Source organism: Podarcis raffonei, chromosome 11 (assembly GCF_027172205.1).
Source record: "Podarcis raffonei isolate rPodRaf1 chromosome 11, rPodRaf1.pri, whole genome shotgun sequence".
NCBI lineage: Eukaryota > Metazoa > Chordata > Lepidosauria > Squamata > Lacertidae > Podarcis > Podarcis raffonei.
Window position 1 is genome coordinate 18,571,454 of NC_070612.1, and position 16,530 is coordinate 18,587,983.

General features: G+C 43.7%; 1 protein-coding gene and 1 pseudogene across 2 annotated transcripts in view; one reads left to right on the plus strand and one right to left on the minus strand.

Annotated features, from left to right (window-relative positions):
* The window catches only part of FYB1 (FYN binding protein 1), a 54,608-nt gene extending 40,717 nt beyond the window's left edge, over positions 1-13,891 (minus strand). For both annotated transcript variants that reach the window (XM_053408319.1, XM_053408318.1), the window contains exons 1-2: positions 13,704-13,891; positions 1,306-2,437 (exon numbers count right to left, since the gene is read on the minus strand). In XM_053408319.1, coding sequence (XP_053264294.1) covers positions 1,306-2,437; positions 13,704-13,706 — 1,135 coding nt within the window. In that variant the 5' untranslated portion in view covers positions 13,707-13,891. The remainder of the gene's footprint in view (positions 1-1,305; positions 2,438-13,703) is intronic.
* Positions 13,892-15,469: 1,578 nt separating this feature from the next.
* LOC128423789 (uncharacterized) lies at positions 15,470-15,590 on the plus strand (annotated as a pseudogene).
* Positions 15,591-16,530: the final 940 nt, after the last annotated feature.

A 16,530-nucleotide genomic window follows, 5' to 3' on the forward strand; every position in this document is an offset into this window, starting at 1 on the left:
CATGAAGGAAGCTTTCTACATGAGAAAGCTTTGAGACTTTCCTGTTTTAATTCCAAACAGGGACAGGTTCAGAAAGGCTGTACAGTGGTACCTCGGGTTACATACGCTTCAGGTTACAGATTCCGCTAACCCAGAAATAGTATCTCGGGTTAAGAACTTTACCTCAGGATGAGAACAGAAATCGCATGGTGGCAGCGTGGCAGCAGTGGGAGGCCCCATTAGCTAAAGTGGTGCTTCAGGTTAAGAACAGTTTCAGTTAAAGTACGGACCTCCAGAACGAATTAAGTACATAACCAGAAGTACCACTGTATACTGATTTCCCCTCTGCCCCCACCCTACTGCCCCTTAGGATGAATGAACATAACTGGACTTTTCAACCCCATATCTACCTCTAGCCTTCCTGCTGGTGGTCTAGGCTACATATTACACATAGAGGCATACATGGGCACCCACAAGAGTGGGAGAGGGACAGTTGCACCCCCCCACCCCCACATGGACCAGAAGCCCCATTTTTCAGAGTTTTTTGCGTTCATAGAACTTGAGGTACGAGTCAAAATGTATGCATAGTATTGTCCATTTTTTGTGAGAAACTAGGCTGTGTCACCCACCTTTCACTGTTCTACTTAGCCTTTCTCTGCCTGGAAAAAAAAAATCATTGAATGTATATAACTTTTCCTCAAGACCGCTTTCTAATCAGGAAAAGCAATATCCAAAGTGATTATTTGGCATCAGAAAGTCAGAGGGGGTGTCGGCATAGAGTGAGCAGGTGCTTAACCTTTTCTCTTGCTACTGTTCCATCATTCCAAATCGCCATGTCTAGCAGGGTTTCCTCCCTCACGAAGTTCCCAGTGCAGGCGAACACACATTAAGAAGGGAATTTCACAAGGTGGGAGAGTCCTTAGGGGCAGCTTGGAGTGGGAAATGGCAAATGGGGAAAGGGTAACACATTCCTCTCCCGATCAGCTCTGTGGATGCTGTTTCCCCTGTTTAAAAAGTGCAGTCAGGGTAAAATTGCACCCATCTCTTTTACTACAATTCAAGCAGTATATGCATTTTGGTAAACAAATGAAATAAATATCTAGCATGGCCCAGTCAAAAGCTCCAGGTAATCAACAGAGTGAGAGAATCAGTGACAATGGAACATTCCCTACTACGTAATAAAACACAATTCAGTACAAGATGTATTGGGGAAATATTTTTACATGGCTCATTATTATTATTATTATGTCCCCCCTCCACCAGCATAGAGGAGCTTTTTCCCCACCTTGCATAAAACCAACAGCAAACAGGGGATGAGTAACTCACTTTCTTCGGCGTATTTCCTGAATTTTTCAAGGTTCACCGTTGGAGGTCTGCTGGGTTTCTGCGGGGCCAGACCTAATTTGACTGGTGGAGGGATTGCCTTCCGTTTCGGCAAATTCTTGTCCTTCTCTTCTTTTTCAGAGTTACTATCCCAAGGTCCTGTCGTGGTCGCCCTGGGCAGACCAGTGAATTTAGGTGCTCCAGAAGTTGACCCAGAATCCTCTTGAGAGACTTTGAAAATATTCTTGGCCACACTTGGCCTTGCTTCTTCGTTGCCCGGCTGCCCGTAAGATTTTGGGAGGGCCGGAGACAGGTTGCTCTTGTCGGTGACATGTCTCAAGGCTACACCAGGGAAAGGGCTGGCTGTGGAATCCACCCCATTGTCTCTCTTTCCTTCGGCATCCTTGGCAATTAGAAATGAGTTGGGTTTGGGTTTGAGGCCTAGTGGGCTTGGAGAAGTCGGATTCAAGGAGGGGTATTTCTTGGGAGCCTCTTCATTGGGGACAGGATGTAGACCTGGTTTCTTCCCAAGGGCTGGCTTCAGAAAAGGAGGTTTGGGGTCATTCTCCTGCGAAGCCGCGATTATTTTTTCTTTAAATCCAGCCGCCATTTGAGACACAGGCTTTGTCTCATTTCCTTGAGGTTCAGGTTTAAAATTCGACCTGGGTAGCCCCGGCGGCCTGAGTTCATTTTTTGGTGCTGTGGAACCAGGCAATCTGTTGTCAGGAGGCTTTGGGAACAATGGCTTGGATTCAGCTTTCAGTCCGTCGGTAGGTTTGGGACCCAAAGGCCTAGGAAATCCAGGTTTTTCATTCGTTTCCCTGTTAGCTGCCTGCGCCAGGGCAGCAACCTTGCTGGCCACTGCATTGCTCTTCAAATGGGGTGGCTTTGGGTCTTTGTCCGATGTGTCAGGAACAGAAGGTTTGGTGCCCAAAGGTGGTTTAAAAGATGGAGATTTGTGGAGGTTGCTGGGTCTGGGAGGTGCAGCAGCATTTTCTAGGTGGTTAAATTTCTCAAATGCAGTCCTCGCTACCAAAGACGGCTGTCCTGCTGCTCTGCCTTGCCGGCTGTCAACCTCCCCGGCTGGGTTGTTGCTAAACTTTGCCATGATGGACTTCACATTCGTCTTGCCATCCTACAAATGCACAAAGAAGATTTTTTTAAAAATAAAGATGAAGAAGCCGAGTGAGAAGTTGTTTGCAGCAATGTTCGCATATACTGTACTTGGAAAGGGTTTCCTGGTCTGAGGCTTGTGAGGCTCCTGATTGGTTAGAGATATCTCAGCATTCAACTTCCTGTATGGCTAAAGATGTTCAACATTTTGCTACATACTCGTTGTGGTTAAAGTATTATTTCAAGGCGTTTGCTGCAGACGAGCAGTTTTGCTGACTGGATCTGGCCTTGCTATGTCTGCTGAAATTTCCCCCTTCCCAACGTATTTGCGGAACAAAGAAGTGATATTATGACCTAAAATGTATGTAGCAAGTGATACTGCTAAACCCAGCAGTTCTGTCCTCTCATAGTGCATGTGTTGTTGGCATCCTTACAGCCTTGTGAGGTGAGTTCAAGCCTTCCTTACCTCACATTTCATTCTACCCACCAACATGAACCCTGCACACATGTTGACTGCAGCAGAGAGCTTTTGACTTTCTTATGCTTGTAGGTTGTTGCAAGCTGTAAACTGGCACTGTAGACTGAAACATGAACCAGTCTAAGAAGCATGAAGTCAGAGGCTTGGCATAAAAGCCCTGTGAGGCAATGAATGTGCAGGTCAGCATGTGCCACACACTCATCCCGTTTTGAAACACGGACCTGTCGATTTTCAAGGCAGAGTGGTCCATGAAGCACAAGAGAATGTGCCAACTGAAGAGTTATCAAATCAGGCTGACCTCATAAGGATGAGACATTAAGACCTGCAAGGTTTCTATTTATACCAGTCTAGAAATCATGTAAATGTTGGAACATGACAATGAATCATGGGCGATTTACTTTTGCCACAACCATTCACTTATTTATGAGAAAGTAAACAGGAGTTTGCGAGGGGGGAAGAAATCATTTCACTACTCCTTTCATTTCCACTATTAAAAGTTTAAATCATTTAATTTATTCAGCTAATTTTTTACTCATAGCACACCCATTGAAATTAATGAACATGGCTAGCTAAGGTCCATTAGTCTCAACAGATCCACTCTGAAACCTAGCTGAATGCTGCCCTTCTTTATCACAATTGCGCTCATTTTATTATTGTTTTGGAGCTAGTTTGTTTATTTCCATAAATCCCATGCCACTGATGGGTGACCCAGGTAGGCTTCTGTTGCTTGTAACATTGGTGTTTTCTATCTGAACAGTCTCCTGTTCCTCAAAGGTATCAGAGCTCTGAAATTTCAGACAGACTGAGGAAATGGTACTGGATTTATAGGACATTTTAAAGTGACAAGAAGAGGAGTTACCAGGTGGTGGGCAGATGGATGTCTGTCTGTAAGCAGCAGCAAAGTACAGTATGGCAGAGCAGAGGAACTGAGTAGCAGACCAAACCTGCTCTACCTGTATATCTGTGAGCGAAGAAAGCCTACATTACAAACATGCTGTTAACCTTAAGGACTCCCTCATCCGAAGGGAGGAACACTGAACACAACAGTGCTGCAATTGGACCTCCTCAACACTAGGGGAAGTTTGGAGCATGCAACAATCTATAGCTATGGTGTTAAGGGGCATTCTTGTTGCATTTTCATTTCTCACCTTGGAAACTGCTGGCATTCCCTCCACCCATCACCATCGTCACCACCACCATAGCCAGCTCTGCCCTGCAGCACTTTTACTGGCACTTTCTGACGCAATGTCTTTCCTACTTTAGGATTTTACATTACTTTCTGTTTTTATTTGCAGATTATGCCATCAGGTTCCCTGCATTGGAGAGGTGAGCACACCTGGATTGCACTGAGTGAGCATCACCCTGGGAAAACCAACCTTCGCGATTATCTCCCTTGCCAGGTAAGTATAGCAATAGCTTTGTTTGCTAGATTATTATTCTGATTATAATTTTTTAAAATTCCATTTTAATCCTATCTTTAGTCCAAGGACTCAAGGTGGCATACATACTTATCCTCCTCCCTATTTTATCCTCACAGGGTTAGGCTGAGAGGCAGTGACTGGCAGTGAGCTTCATGGTTGAGTGAGGTCATAATCCGATACTCTAAGCACTGCACCACACTGGCTCTCGTTTGTAGTAAATGTAGCAGCAGCAGCAGCAGCAGCAGCTAGTACAGTGGTACCTCTGGTTACATACTTAATTCGCTCCGGAGGTCCGTTCTTAACCTGAAACTGTTCTTAACCTGAAGCACCACTTTAGCTAATGGGGCCTCCCGCTGCTGCCGCGCCACCGGAGCATGATTTCTGTTCTCATCCTGAAGCAAAGTTCTTAACCTGAAGCACTATTTCTCGGTTAGCGGAGTCTGTAACCTGAAGCGTATGTAACCCGAGGTACCACTGTACTGGGGGAGAATTCGGTTCGGTTTTACTTAATTCGCACTTCCTGAAGCAGTGCATGAACTGAAACACAGCCATCTTCAACATTTGCAGTTCTCCGAATTTTGCGATGCAGTTCTCCAACCAATCGAAATGCATGCAAAAATGCATATATTTTGGGGAAAATACACATACAAATGCATGCATTAGTGAAAATAACATCAAATGCATTCTATTATGCAAAACTGCATACCCATATGTATATATTAAAAGAAATGCATACTTAAATACTGGTGAGTTTTCATGAAAAAAGCTTTAAAAAATGTCTCCGAACTGAGGCAGAGTGCTGAGCATGATATTTAAGCGGGAACAGAAGAGGGAACTGGTATGTGAATTCATGTGCCTTCAGAAAGAAAGGCGAAGTCCATGTGATTTCTGGAACAAGAAAAGGCTGCAGTTCTTCATTTACAGTATTTAGGGCTTCATTTAGGGCTAGATCCTAGGATTATTTATTTATTTCATAATGTGTTGGTATTTTTAGAGCCACGAGTTAATTTTGAGCATTTCAGGGTGGTAGAGATATGTCCCCGCAGGACTGCTTAGCACACACACTGTTCCTGTTTAGCACACACACTCTTCCTGCAGTAGGGACAACCAAGGGAGGCCTGCAACAAAATGTTGCAGCATGGAATACTTCTGTTCAGGGTTCCTTGGAAGCAGAGCTTAGTAAAAGTATGATCCTCAAAGGCATTTAGCCTGAGCCTGTATCTCAGATGGGCTAGATCAATTCTGGCTGCTAGCGACGCAAGGCCCAATTCAGCTTTGAGGTGGGCAGCCAGTGTCCCACAAGGAAAGCCCCAAAATTTGCCTCAAAAAATTATTTTGTAGAACCTCTAGTTCAGATCTGAAGCCAATTCCCCATATCTCAGCCCCGTAGAGCATTTGAGCGATGATTTTAGAAGCAAATATCTTAATAGCTGGGTTGATTAACTGTCTGCTCTTTGACTGGAAGAACCTATATAGTTGCCCAGTACAACCGCCAGACATTAGCTTAATTGCTTTCAGATGGGGCTCAACAACAACAACAACAACAACAACAACAACAACAGATCTGCATGCTCTTCATTCTTTTTCCAGTTATGAGAAAATTTGTCATTTCTACCACTATGTACAGATATCTTCTTAGATGTTTCTTTCCTGCTAGACTTTGCATGCCTTGACTTGCTTTACAGCTAAGACAACACACCATTGTCTTGCTACTGATAAACTTCAGTGCTGGGTTTTGCATATGGTTTCATTATTTGGCTATGATGTCCTGAAAAGAGAAATAAGAGCTGTTTGCCTTTGGATAAAACTAAGGTCCTTTTTCTCTCTCTGTGTATGATTCAGGCAAATGGAATCAACAGATTACTAAAAAGCTGCAGACCAAACACAGTTGAGAGGAGTTCCCACGTTCCGTTTCCAAATAAGTCATTTCTTTGTAAAATAACATAAGGACAAGATCATACAGAAGGGCACGCGCTTGGCAAAAGCTACCCTAGACCACTCCATTCTCCAAAGCATGCGAAGCTGTTGCAATACTTTCTGCCACCCTGAATCATTCTCTTTGTCCTTTACTAGTCAAATTAAGGCTTTTCACACACTGTTATTTCCCCTTCAAGCCCTACATCAGCTGACATGAAAGAGAGAGAGAAGAAAGGGCAAGGAAAGAGGAAGATGAAACATTAGCCAACACTGCCGAACTTCTCTCTCTTTTCTCAACCTCTGTTTTACTGTCACAGAAGGAGAACGTACAAAAATATTCAGTGTGTGCTAACAGTTAAGCAAGCCTTGCGGTTTCCTTGCCAGGAGGACTAGGCGTACATTTATTTACAAAGTTCTGGAGCTAACACTTGTAAAGGACTCTCTACAAATGTGTGATGTGGGCCTCCATCCTTCAAACTGGGATGTCCTAAGGCTATACTTCCTTGTAGCTTCCAGGGACAACAGGATGAAGCTTGGCTGAAGCACGTCTACTTTTGCCACCAGGTCTACTCACGAGACAATTCTTGGGGCACCTTGAGAGAAGGAAGAGGCAAGGAGTCCCAAACCAAAGAGCACAGTAACCATCAGCTCCTGGAGATGGCAGGAGAGAACTGTTGGGACAACCTTCTCCTCACCTTGCCTTGAACTTCTTGAGATGTTTCTGTTACTGACTACAACAAACTGTATGAATGGAAAAGAGCTTGGCAAATGATAGTTGCCATTTTCTCCCAAATAATAGGGGTCAAATTAAATGCAATATGTTTCTACAGCTCTGTATTTTTTATTTGCTGAGGAGTAACTGAAGGGCCTAGATTAGGATTAGGAGTGTGGTATAGCTTGACCCTAGGAGATACCAAACAGAAGAAGTTAATTTTTTATTAGCATTCATTGGCTAAACTTTCAAAAGTCTGCATACTTAGGCTTCCCCCTACCCGCTTCCAGTTTCAAGCCCCCCTCCCTATTATGTGCTGCAACCAGGGCTAACCCTACTGTTAGGAAGGGGTGGGGAATCCATTTTGGCTCAAGGGCCACATTCTTTTCTGGCAACCTTCCAAGGGCCACATGCCAGTGGTGGGTGGGGTCAGAGACCAAAGTGAGGGGAGCAACAAATGTAAATCAGAGTTCAAGGAGGGTGTGAAGCAGGGCTGGCGAGTGATGTGGCCTGGGGGCAGGGCCGGCCCATCCATGAAGCAAATAGAAGCAGCTACCTCAGGCAGCGAAATGCTAGGGGCACCCATCCCAAGGAGTGAAAAACGGCAGAATCTTTAGTTACTGTCCATATATAAAGGTGGTTTATATACATCCCAAGGGACGCGGGTGGCGCTGTGAGTTAACCACAGAGCCTAGGGCTTGCCGATCAGAAGGTCGGCGGTTCGAATCCTCACGACAGGGTGAGCTCCCATTGCTCGGTTCCTGCTCCTGCCAACCTAGCAGTTCGAAAGCACGTCAAAGTGCAAGTAGATAAATAGGTACCAGTTCGGTGGGAAGGTAAACAGTGTTTCCGTGTGCTGCTCTGGTTCATCAGAAGCGACTTAGTCATGCTGGCCACATGACCCAGAAGCTGTACGCTGGCTCTCTCGGCCTATAAAGCGAGATGAGCGCCGCAACCCCAGAGTCGGCCACGACTGGACCTAATTGTCTGGGGTCCCTTTACCTTATATACATCCCACCTTTTCTCTAACATGCTAACATTTTTTTTAACAAGGCACTCCCTGCCCCACCAAGGTAAAACTCAGATTTGTCTGAAAGAGCTTTCAGAAAATAGGCCTTGTTGCTGGATAGGGATAGATGGATAGCAGGTACTAATGTGATATGATCACTCTCTTCTTTATTGCCTTTAATTTAGCTGGAAATCAAGATGTAAAAGAAATTGAGGAGAATAATATACAGGGAAACTTATGTAGTATTAACCAGTGTACATGAACTCTCCTCAGTCACGAATTAACCAGGTGGCCTTAGGTAAGCGATGATGACCTTCACCTCAGTTCCCCATCTGTAATCTCCAGAGGAAACAGAGCTGGCCTGCATTGCTGAACAGTTGTAACGATTCTTGAGATTATGCAGGTGCATTATTTTGATCACTCAAGGAAAAAAGTGCTACACAGATATTAAGTATTATTACACTCCAGAGTCCTCCGCCTGACATGTTGTTAAGAAGCCCATTCATTCCAGAACAAGGCTGTACCTTCTATTCCATCGTAAATTTGCATAGGTAAAGCATCTGTGCAGTTATTTGTGCAACACATTTGCCCATGGCCATGAATTCACACAGCTAATCCACTTCCTGCTCTGAGCAAATGCAAAGTAGATTTAAACAAACTGCCTGAAGTATCACGTAAACCTCCAATGGGGCACTTCTATATCACATAAGCATCGTGGCTGAGTGGGAATTTGAACCCTGGTTTCACAAATCCTAGTCTGGCACTCTTAACCACTATGCCATACCGGTTTACAATGCAGAAGGTTGTGTGCAATGTTAGTCCTACTCAAGAGTACCCATTGAAATGAATGGACAGGACGGAAATTAGGTCCATTAGTTTCAACAGGTCTGCTCTGAGTACAATTGAGTTGGATATAACCTATTGAGTTGAATGTTTTAGGAGTCTATTCTACCCGATGATGCTATTGTAGTGCTACCTGCTTGATCTTCCTATTGGTTTAAGTGTTATCTTTCAACTTTAAACTTCAGTAAATATAAACAAAAAATGCCCCTTCCCATTAAAAAGGCATCTTTTCAAACGTGGTGACTCACAGGGATACATGGGTAATTTTGTCTCTGTGATTTCCTCTGTGATATGACCTCACGTTTACCTTTCAGGTTAAGGGACGAATCTGCATATGGTCAAGAATCCTTGGCAGTTTAAATATCCCAAACTATGCATGTGTATTTTGAGTGAAAATACTAATATATTAATTTATTTAACAAAATGTATGTGCCCATTGATTGTAAGAAAAACTTTACATGGTTTTCAAAAATAATCTAATTTTTTATTTTATTTTTAGAGCAAGTACATATTTGAACACATTATTTAAATATGCCTTCTGAAGTACCGCAAGCATTTAAATAGTATTTTAGAGAAAATATTCATTTAAATATGTATTTAAATATATGTATTTAAATATATGTATTTAAATACATATTTAAATGCATATCTTTAGAGGAGTCTTGCTTTAAATGTCATAGATTAATGGGGAAAGGGATTGGAATTGAATTAATGGAGTTTTAAAAAATGTGAAAGTAATTTTTCTTTTAAAGCAAAGTTTGTCAAAAATGTTTTCCAATACTCTTTCCCTGCCCTGACTGAAATAAATAAATAAATAAATAAATAAATAAATAAATAAATAAATAAATAAATAAATGCAAAAAGAGCTCGGAGATCCCATCAGCAGAGTGCAAAAGACATCAGCGGACACTCTCCTTTCACCTATAGAAAGCCTCACGTTTCAAAGTGCAATTTCGTCCTGAAAATTGCATGCATACGATTGCAAAATGCACGAGCACTTTTTGCATATTTGTCAGGAACCCAAGACTACCTCTCTGCTGAAACGCTTTCCCTCCTGCTTTGATATTCTTAGAATAGAATCATAGAATCAAAGAATCATAGAATCATAGAATCATAGAATCATAGAGTTGGAATAGACCACAAGGGCCATCGAGTCCAACCCCCTGCCAAGCAGGAAACACCATCAGAGCACTCCTGACATATGGTTGTCAAGCCTCTGCTTAAAGACCTCCAAAGAAGGAGACTCCACCACACTCCTTGGCAGCAAATTCCACTGTCAAACAGCTCTTACTGTCAGGAAGTTCTTCCTAATGTTTAGGTGGAATCTTCTTTCTTGTAGTTTGGATCCATTGCTCCGTGTCCGCTTCTCTGGAGCAGCAGAAAACAACCTTTCTCCCTCCTCTATATGACATCCTTTTATATATTTGAACATGGCTATCATATCACCCCTTAACCTCCTCTTCTCCAGGCTAAACATGCCCAGCTCCCTTAGCCGTTCCTCATAAGGCATCGTTTCCAGGCCTTTGACCATTTTGGTTGCCCTCCTCTGGACACGTTCCAGTTTGTCAGTGTCCTTCTTGAACTGTGGTGCCCAGAACTGGACACAGTACTCCAGGTGAGGTCTGACCAGAGCAGAATACAGTGGCACTATTACTTCCCTTGATCTAGATGCTATAGAATCAAGCCTTGTGAAGCAAGGCTTTAAAAAGTGCAGAGGAAGATGTCTAAACTGCACACACTGCAGAATATCAAAGCCCCCTTTACCTCTTAATTGCTCCCTGCTGCGCAGATGATAGGCAGGAGGGGGCTCTGAGAACCTGATGAAACTCAACTGCAGGCTGCATCCAACCTGGAAGCAAGGGCTTCACCACACCTGAGATCGCCCTGGCTGTTCTTATCTGATGCTATTTCACTGTAAAAGCAGGATTGCTGCTGAAGTTCAAGGGCCAGTAGAGATCAAATACAAGAATTTTGGCAAGAAAGTCCTTATCAATAAATTTTTAAAAAAGTATTTCCCTACTTATCAAAGCTGGCTATTCTTGTGGATGGGTGAAGAACATAAATTGCAGTTTGATTCCATAAAAGAGATGTTCATGCATCTCCTACCTAATGTCCACAGGTGTACACACACCATAAGTTTAAAGCACATTTCTAGCACACTGGGAAGAAACATGGGAACTGTAGTTCACCACTTGCAGAACTATAATTCTCAGCACCCTTCACAAACTACAGTGCCCAGGGTTTGGAGGGAGGGGCTGAGAATGTGCTTTGAATGTATGGTGCGTAAGCAGCTTACTTTGGCCATGAGCAAGATGCCTGCCCATGTTGCAATCCTTCCTACAATATGCTGGTTCAATGCCTGGCCGTTGGCGGTGCTCTATAATGCTCTGCTAAGCACAGACTATGGTGGACACTGATAAGAGTCTCTCTCACACACTCAAGGACACACACACACATAGAGAATCACTGCATGAAGTCACTGCATGCAGTTACATCACTCTTTCTCAACTCCCAGAGTTAGGTGGAAGAGGTGCAGAGCTGATTAGGATCTTCAGGGGAAGGTCTGAAGACTGCAGGTCCACAGGCAATTTCTCGATCCAGTCAAAGCCTCAGCCCCAGAAAAGAACAATGCGTACATAAAACAGTACTGTACTGGAGACAGCTTTTATCTTATATTTACATTTGGTCTCATCGTACAAAAAGACGGGCTGATTAATCATTTTATCTGCAAACCCCTTACGTCTGCTCTGTCAAGGGAAATCACATAAAAACTATGCAGAGAAGTAATGCAAATGTTAGTCACGCCACTTTGCCACCAATTTTAAGGTATTTCTCTAATTGATATTCTTCAGTAACGTATCACGTTTCTAAGAATTATACTTAGATCTCATCTTTCCTCCATGGATATCAAAGGGTTGTAAAGTGGTACTTGGGATTACAGATGCTTCAGGTTATAGACACTTCAGGTTACAGGTTACAGACTCCACTAACCCAGAAATAGTACTTCGGTTAAGAACTTTGCTTCAGGATGAGAACAGAAATCACGTGGTGGCGGCGCGGCGGCAGCGGGAGGCCCCATTAGCTAAAGTGGTACCTCAGGTTAAGAACAGTTTCAGGTTAAGAACGGACCTCCAGAACGAATTAAGTTCTTAACCCGAGGTACCACTGTAAGTTGTTTCTCCTCCACCCCCTAGAATTCAGGAGTGCCCAAACTTTTTCCAAAGAGGCAAGATTTGATGAAGTGAACATGTGTGAGGGCTGACCAAAGTTGTTGTGATTTTACCCTAGAGCATATACTGCCACGGGGGCCAGATTAAATCGATGGGGGGCGGGCAGAACCGAACTTTGGACATGCCTGCTCTAGATCATTTACCTTAGCACCAACCCTGGGAGGTGGGTTAGGCTGGAAGGGAGATCCTAGTCCACGACCACCCATTCCCACCAACATTCCTCAGGGGGAAATAGGGACATTTCTCACTCCCCTGCAACTGACCCTCCTCGACCTCCCAGTTTTGTCGTCCCAACCCCTGCAGAACATTTCCTTCACCACTACACCAGCACACACACCTTCCACCAGCCTGAGAAAACCTCTTAATCCCATTTTTATTTTATTTAATTATTTGGTAGATTTACAAAAAGACAAAAAAATGCACACTAATAAGTTCATTTTAGAAAGGGGCAAAGATTAGATGCAGACGCACAAAGCATTTCTTTTTTTAAAAAAAATCTAGACTCTTTGTACTTTGCTCTGCTCCCTCTTTCTTCCCACCCTGGCCCTGTCCTCCACCTGCACCACGGGGCCAGTGCATCATATGAGGCCTCGGCAACCATAGCCTCTTTTCCTCCTCGCCTGCTCTCCAGCAGCTGCTACAAGATGCCCAAGGGAGGAGGCTGACAAGGGCAGCCATGGGGAGGCCAAGGAGAGGCAACCGAATGCTCCCTTGCAGCTGCCACTGCTCAGGACATCTTCCGCCCTGAGCTCAGCAGCGGCAGCACTGGTGGGGGAAATAGGGACATTCCAGGATCAAATCAGAAGCTGGGAATCTTGTAATTCCGAGACTGGCCCTGGAAAATAGGGACACTTGGAGGATATGCATTGCCCCATGAGCTTCATGGTTAGGTAGGAATTTGAGCTCCATACTCCTAGCCCAACTCCCAGCCTATTGGTAGCCTACATGGTGTCTTGCAGATGTTGTAGACTTTATCTCCCATCGTCCCTAACCATTGGCCATCCTGACTGGGGCTGATGGGAGTTCTAGTCCAGGACATCTGCGGGGCACATTTACCGCCCCTCCTCCAACCACAACACAACTCAGTTTTATCTACAACTTGTGATCTATGGAGACGTGTGCAGCCCACCAGCTACGTACGGATGGTGGACCACCAGGCTCTTGAGAAATGCATTGGTGCAGCCTGTCTCAAATTGCAGAAAGAAAAGAAAAGGCATTGTCACAGGAACATAGGAAACTGCCATGCAGCAACTCTGACCATTGGTCCACCTAGTTCAGTATTTTCTACCCTGAACGGCCGCAGCTCTCCAGGGTTTCAGACAGCAGTCTCTGCCCACCATGCCTATAGATGCTGGACACTGTACCTGGAACCTTTTGAATGAAAAACATGCACTCTGCCACTGGGCCATGGACCTTCTGCAGGTGAGGCACCAGGGTGTGGCTGATGGACAGCATTTGGCTCAGTAGATCACAAGCTGCGTGCAGCCTGATCGGCTGGTCTTGCTGAAAGAGTTTCTTAGAATGCTACACAGCTGCCCTTTCAAAGATATGAAACGAAAACGCATGCATCTGCCACTCATGACCGCTGCTGCAAAACAGTCTTAAAGCTGTCTTATCACTTTAGTTTTTAATAACTATTTCAGCGAAACCGATGAAAATTAGAAAAGTCTGCACTTACCATGACAACAAAGTTCTTTGTGGGATCACAAGCCTGCTGAAAAACGTAGTGTTAGAAGAGGAAATTTTTCTTTGTCCTTTTGCCTGGAACGGTTAACACTTTGAAAATAGGAAGTGGGCTTGTTTTTTTCTTCTCTAATCCAGCCTTCGTAGGAAAAACCAAACAAGTGCAATCCTTAGTTTGCATATTTTGATCCAGCAACTAGCACGGCTTGTAGCAGTAACCTGAAAATGCCTTGTAGAGCTGGAGGGGCAAAGGAACTGGGAAATAAAGAAACAAACAAATACAGTGGTACCTCGGGTTACATACACTTCAGGTTACATACGCTTCAGGTTACACACTCTGCTAACCCAGAAATAGTGCTTCAGGTTAAGAACTTTGCTTCAGGATGAGAACAGAAATCGTGCTCCGGCGGCGTGGCGGCAACAGGAGGCCCCATTAGCTGAAGTGGTGCTTCAGGTTAAGAACAATTTCAGGTTAAGAGCAGACCTCCAGAACGAATTAAGTTCTTAACCCAAGGTACCACTGTAATAGTAATTATTTTATTTTATTTATACCCTGTCCATCTGACTGGGTTGCCCCAGCCACGATGGGCGGGAGAATACACGAATAACTAGAAAATCTCTAGCACTATATTAATGCACACATTTCCCGTTTTTGTTTGTTTGTTTTTTTACTTGCTTTTCTAGAAGTTGCAACAGGATAGTTGATTTACCATATTTTTCTGTGTATAACACGCCCCCGTGTATATGACGACCCCTATTTTGGGGGACTCTAAATTTAGAAAACAGGGGTGGCGGCCCAGAGTTGTTGAGCTTTTTTGGGGGGGATTACTGAAAATCATCTGCCCGCTCGCCACCAGCAGCTGTCAATCAACAGCTGAACAGAGCAACTAATGAGGCAGAATGATGTGTGGACAGTCTGGCATTTGTGATTGCTCTCAGTTTCTCATTTTCCCAGGCTTACTGTAACCTTGGTTCTCCACATTTTCACATCAATTTGCATTTTTTTTAATAAATAAAAATCTTACGAAAATTCATTCACATTTTAATGTGCATTTCTCCTAATATACACATTTGTCTTTGCCTAATACAGTGGTACCTTGTGTTACGTACCACGTCCTTTACAAATGATTCAGGTTACTAACCCAGAAGTAGATGCCCCTTGCTGCGAACTTTGCCCGGGATGCGAGCGGAAGTCGCGCTCTGGCAGCAGCAGGAGGCGCCATTAGTGAAAGCGCGCCTCATGTTATGAGTGGTTTCCGGTTACGAACGGACCTCCGGAACGGATTAAGTACGTAACACAAGGTACCACTGTATATACTTTTCTGCAAAGCAATTTCCTATAACACAATGCACCTTTTATGTTATTTTCACTAATCTATGCACACCAGTATATGCATTTTTGTACACATTATTTGCACTGCAAAATTTGGAGAAGTGAAAATTTCGCATATTGTTTTGAAAAGTGGGAATCAGGTCGGTTTGCACTTCAATGTGAACTGACTCATTCCCCACCCCCTCTCCCCATCCCTTGTACATGGTCCAGTATAAATTTACAATTAAGGTATGTCTCAGTCAGTTTTATTGCACATAGCCAAAGGCTGCCGCAATGTACACAGAATTATTTGACAATTAAAAGAAAATATACTGAATTGATAAAAAAAGACTTAAAACATTTATATTATTAAAACATTACGTACTCTAAACAAAGCTATAAAAGTACCCCAATGTACAAATAAAAACATTTATCGCAAGAAGCAAGTTATCGCTTCTCGGCCTTTTGGCTAAGATCAAGTGTAGTATCTGTTCTTATCAGTTTAATTAGGGTATGATTATTTGTTGAGACATGCTACAGAGAACATCCGCACACACAAAAACACCTTCCCAACACCTTTGGAGGATCCCAAAGATGTTTCTCTGCAAGAGCCCACTGGAATAAAAGAGGAGCAAGAGAACTCCCTTTAGGCCAGATATCGCAAGATAGTGATATTTCTTTTGGAGGCTTTTCTTTCCTGGAAAAGCAGTCCCAGAATGCTTCCCCCTCCAAAGTTATTTCCAGCTTCAGTAGCATTTTGCTGTGTGGCACTGAAGGAAGGGGCAGGTATTGTTTGAAAAACACACATCCAACCAACATGCCCTCTCCCTGCAAAGCTTACCATGATCTGGATTTCACCTCATATTTAGTCAAGATCTCTGGAAATGCATCATATTTTGCATTCATTTCGGGGACTTCTAAGTGAGGTAAATCACGGCCTAACAGTTTGATTTGTATGCGTGCGGGTAAATACTGCAGATTTATCAGACAGCTACAGACACAGGTCTACGTAGTGAGCCAGAGTCTGAATTCTGAGAGGAAATCAGCAGCTGCTATTTTAGTTTAATATCAAAGGGAAAAGTTTTAGAAAGAAACATAACCACCTGAGTTTGCAAGCAATTCCAGGAAGAACTGGTTGCTGAGTGACTGAGAAGTTTTTTGTATGCTGGTTCGTTTTAAGATGAACAGATAAAGGTAAAAAAATAATTCCCTAGATTCTCAAAGATCATCTATTTGAGGCATCTTCTGTTGTGGGAGTGGGGAACTTTGGGCCCTTCCGTTGTTGCTGAACTACAACCCACATCAGCCCTGGCAAGTCTGGCTGATTGCCAGGGATGATGGGAGTTGTAGTCCAGCAACATCTGGAGGGCCAGGGGTTTTGTTTGTTTGTTTTGCTGAACAGTCTGTCCCCTTTCTGGGACTGGCCGCAGATGAGGTTAAGGCAAAATGGAAAGAAGATTGTAACTCAGCCCGTCCCATGCAAAAGGAAGATCATATCTGCCTTCTGTCC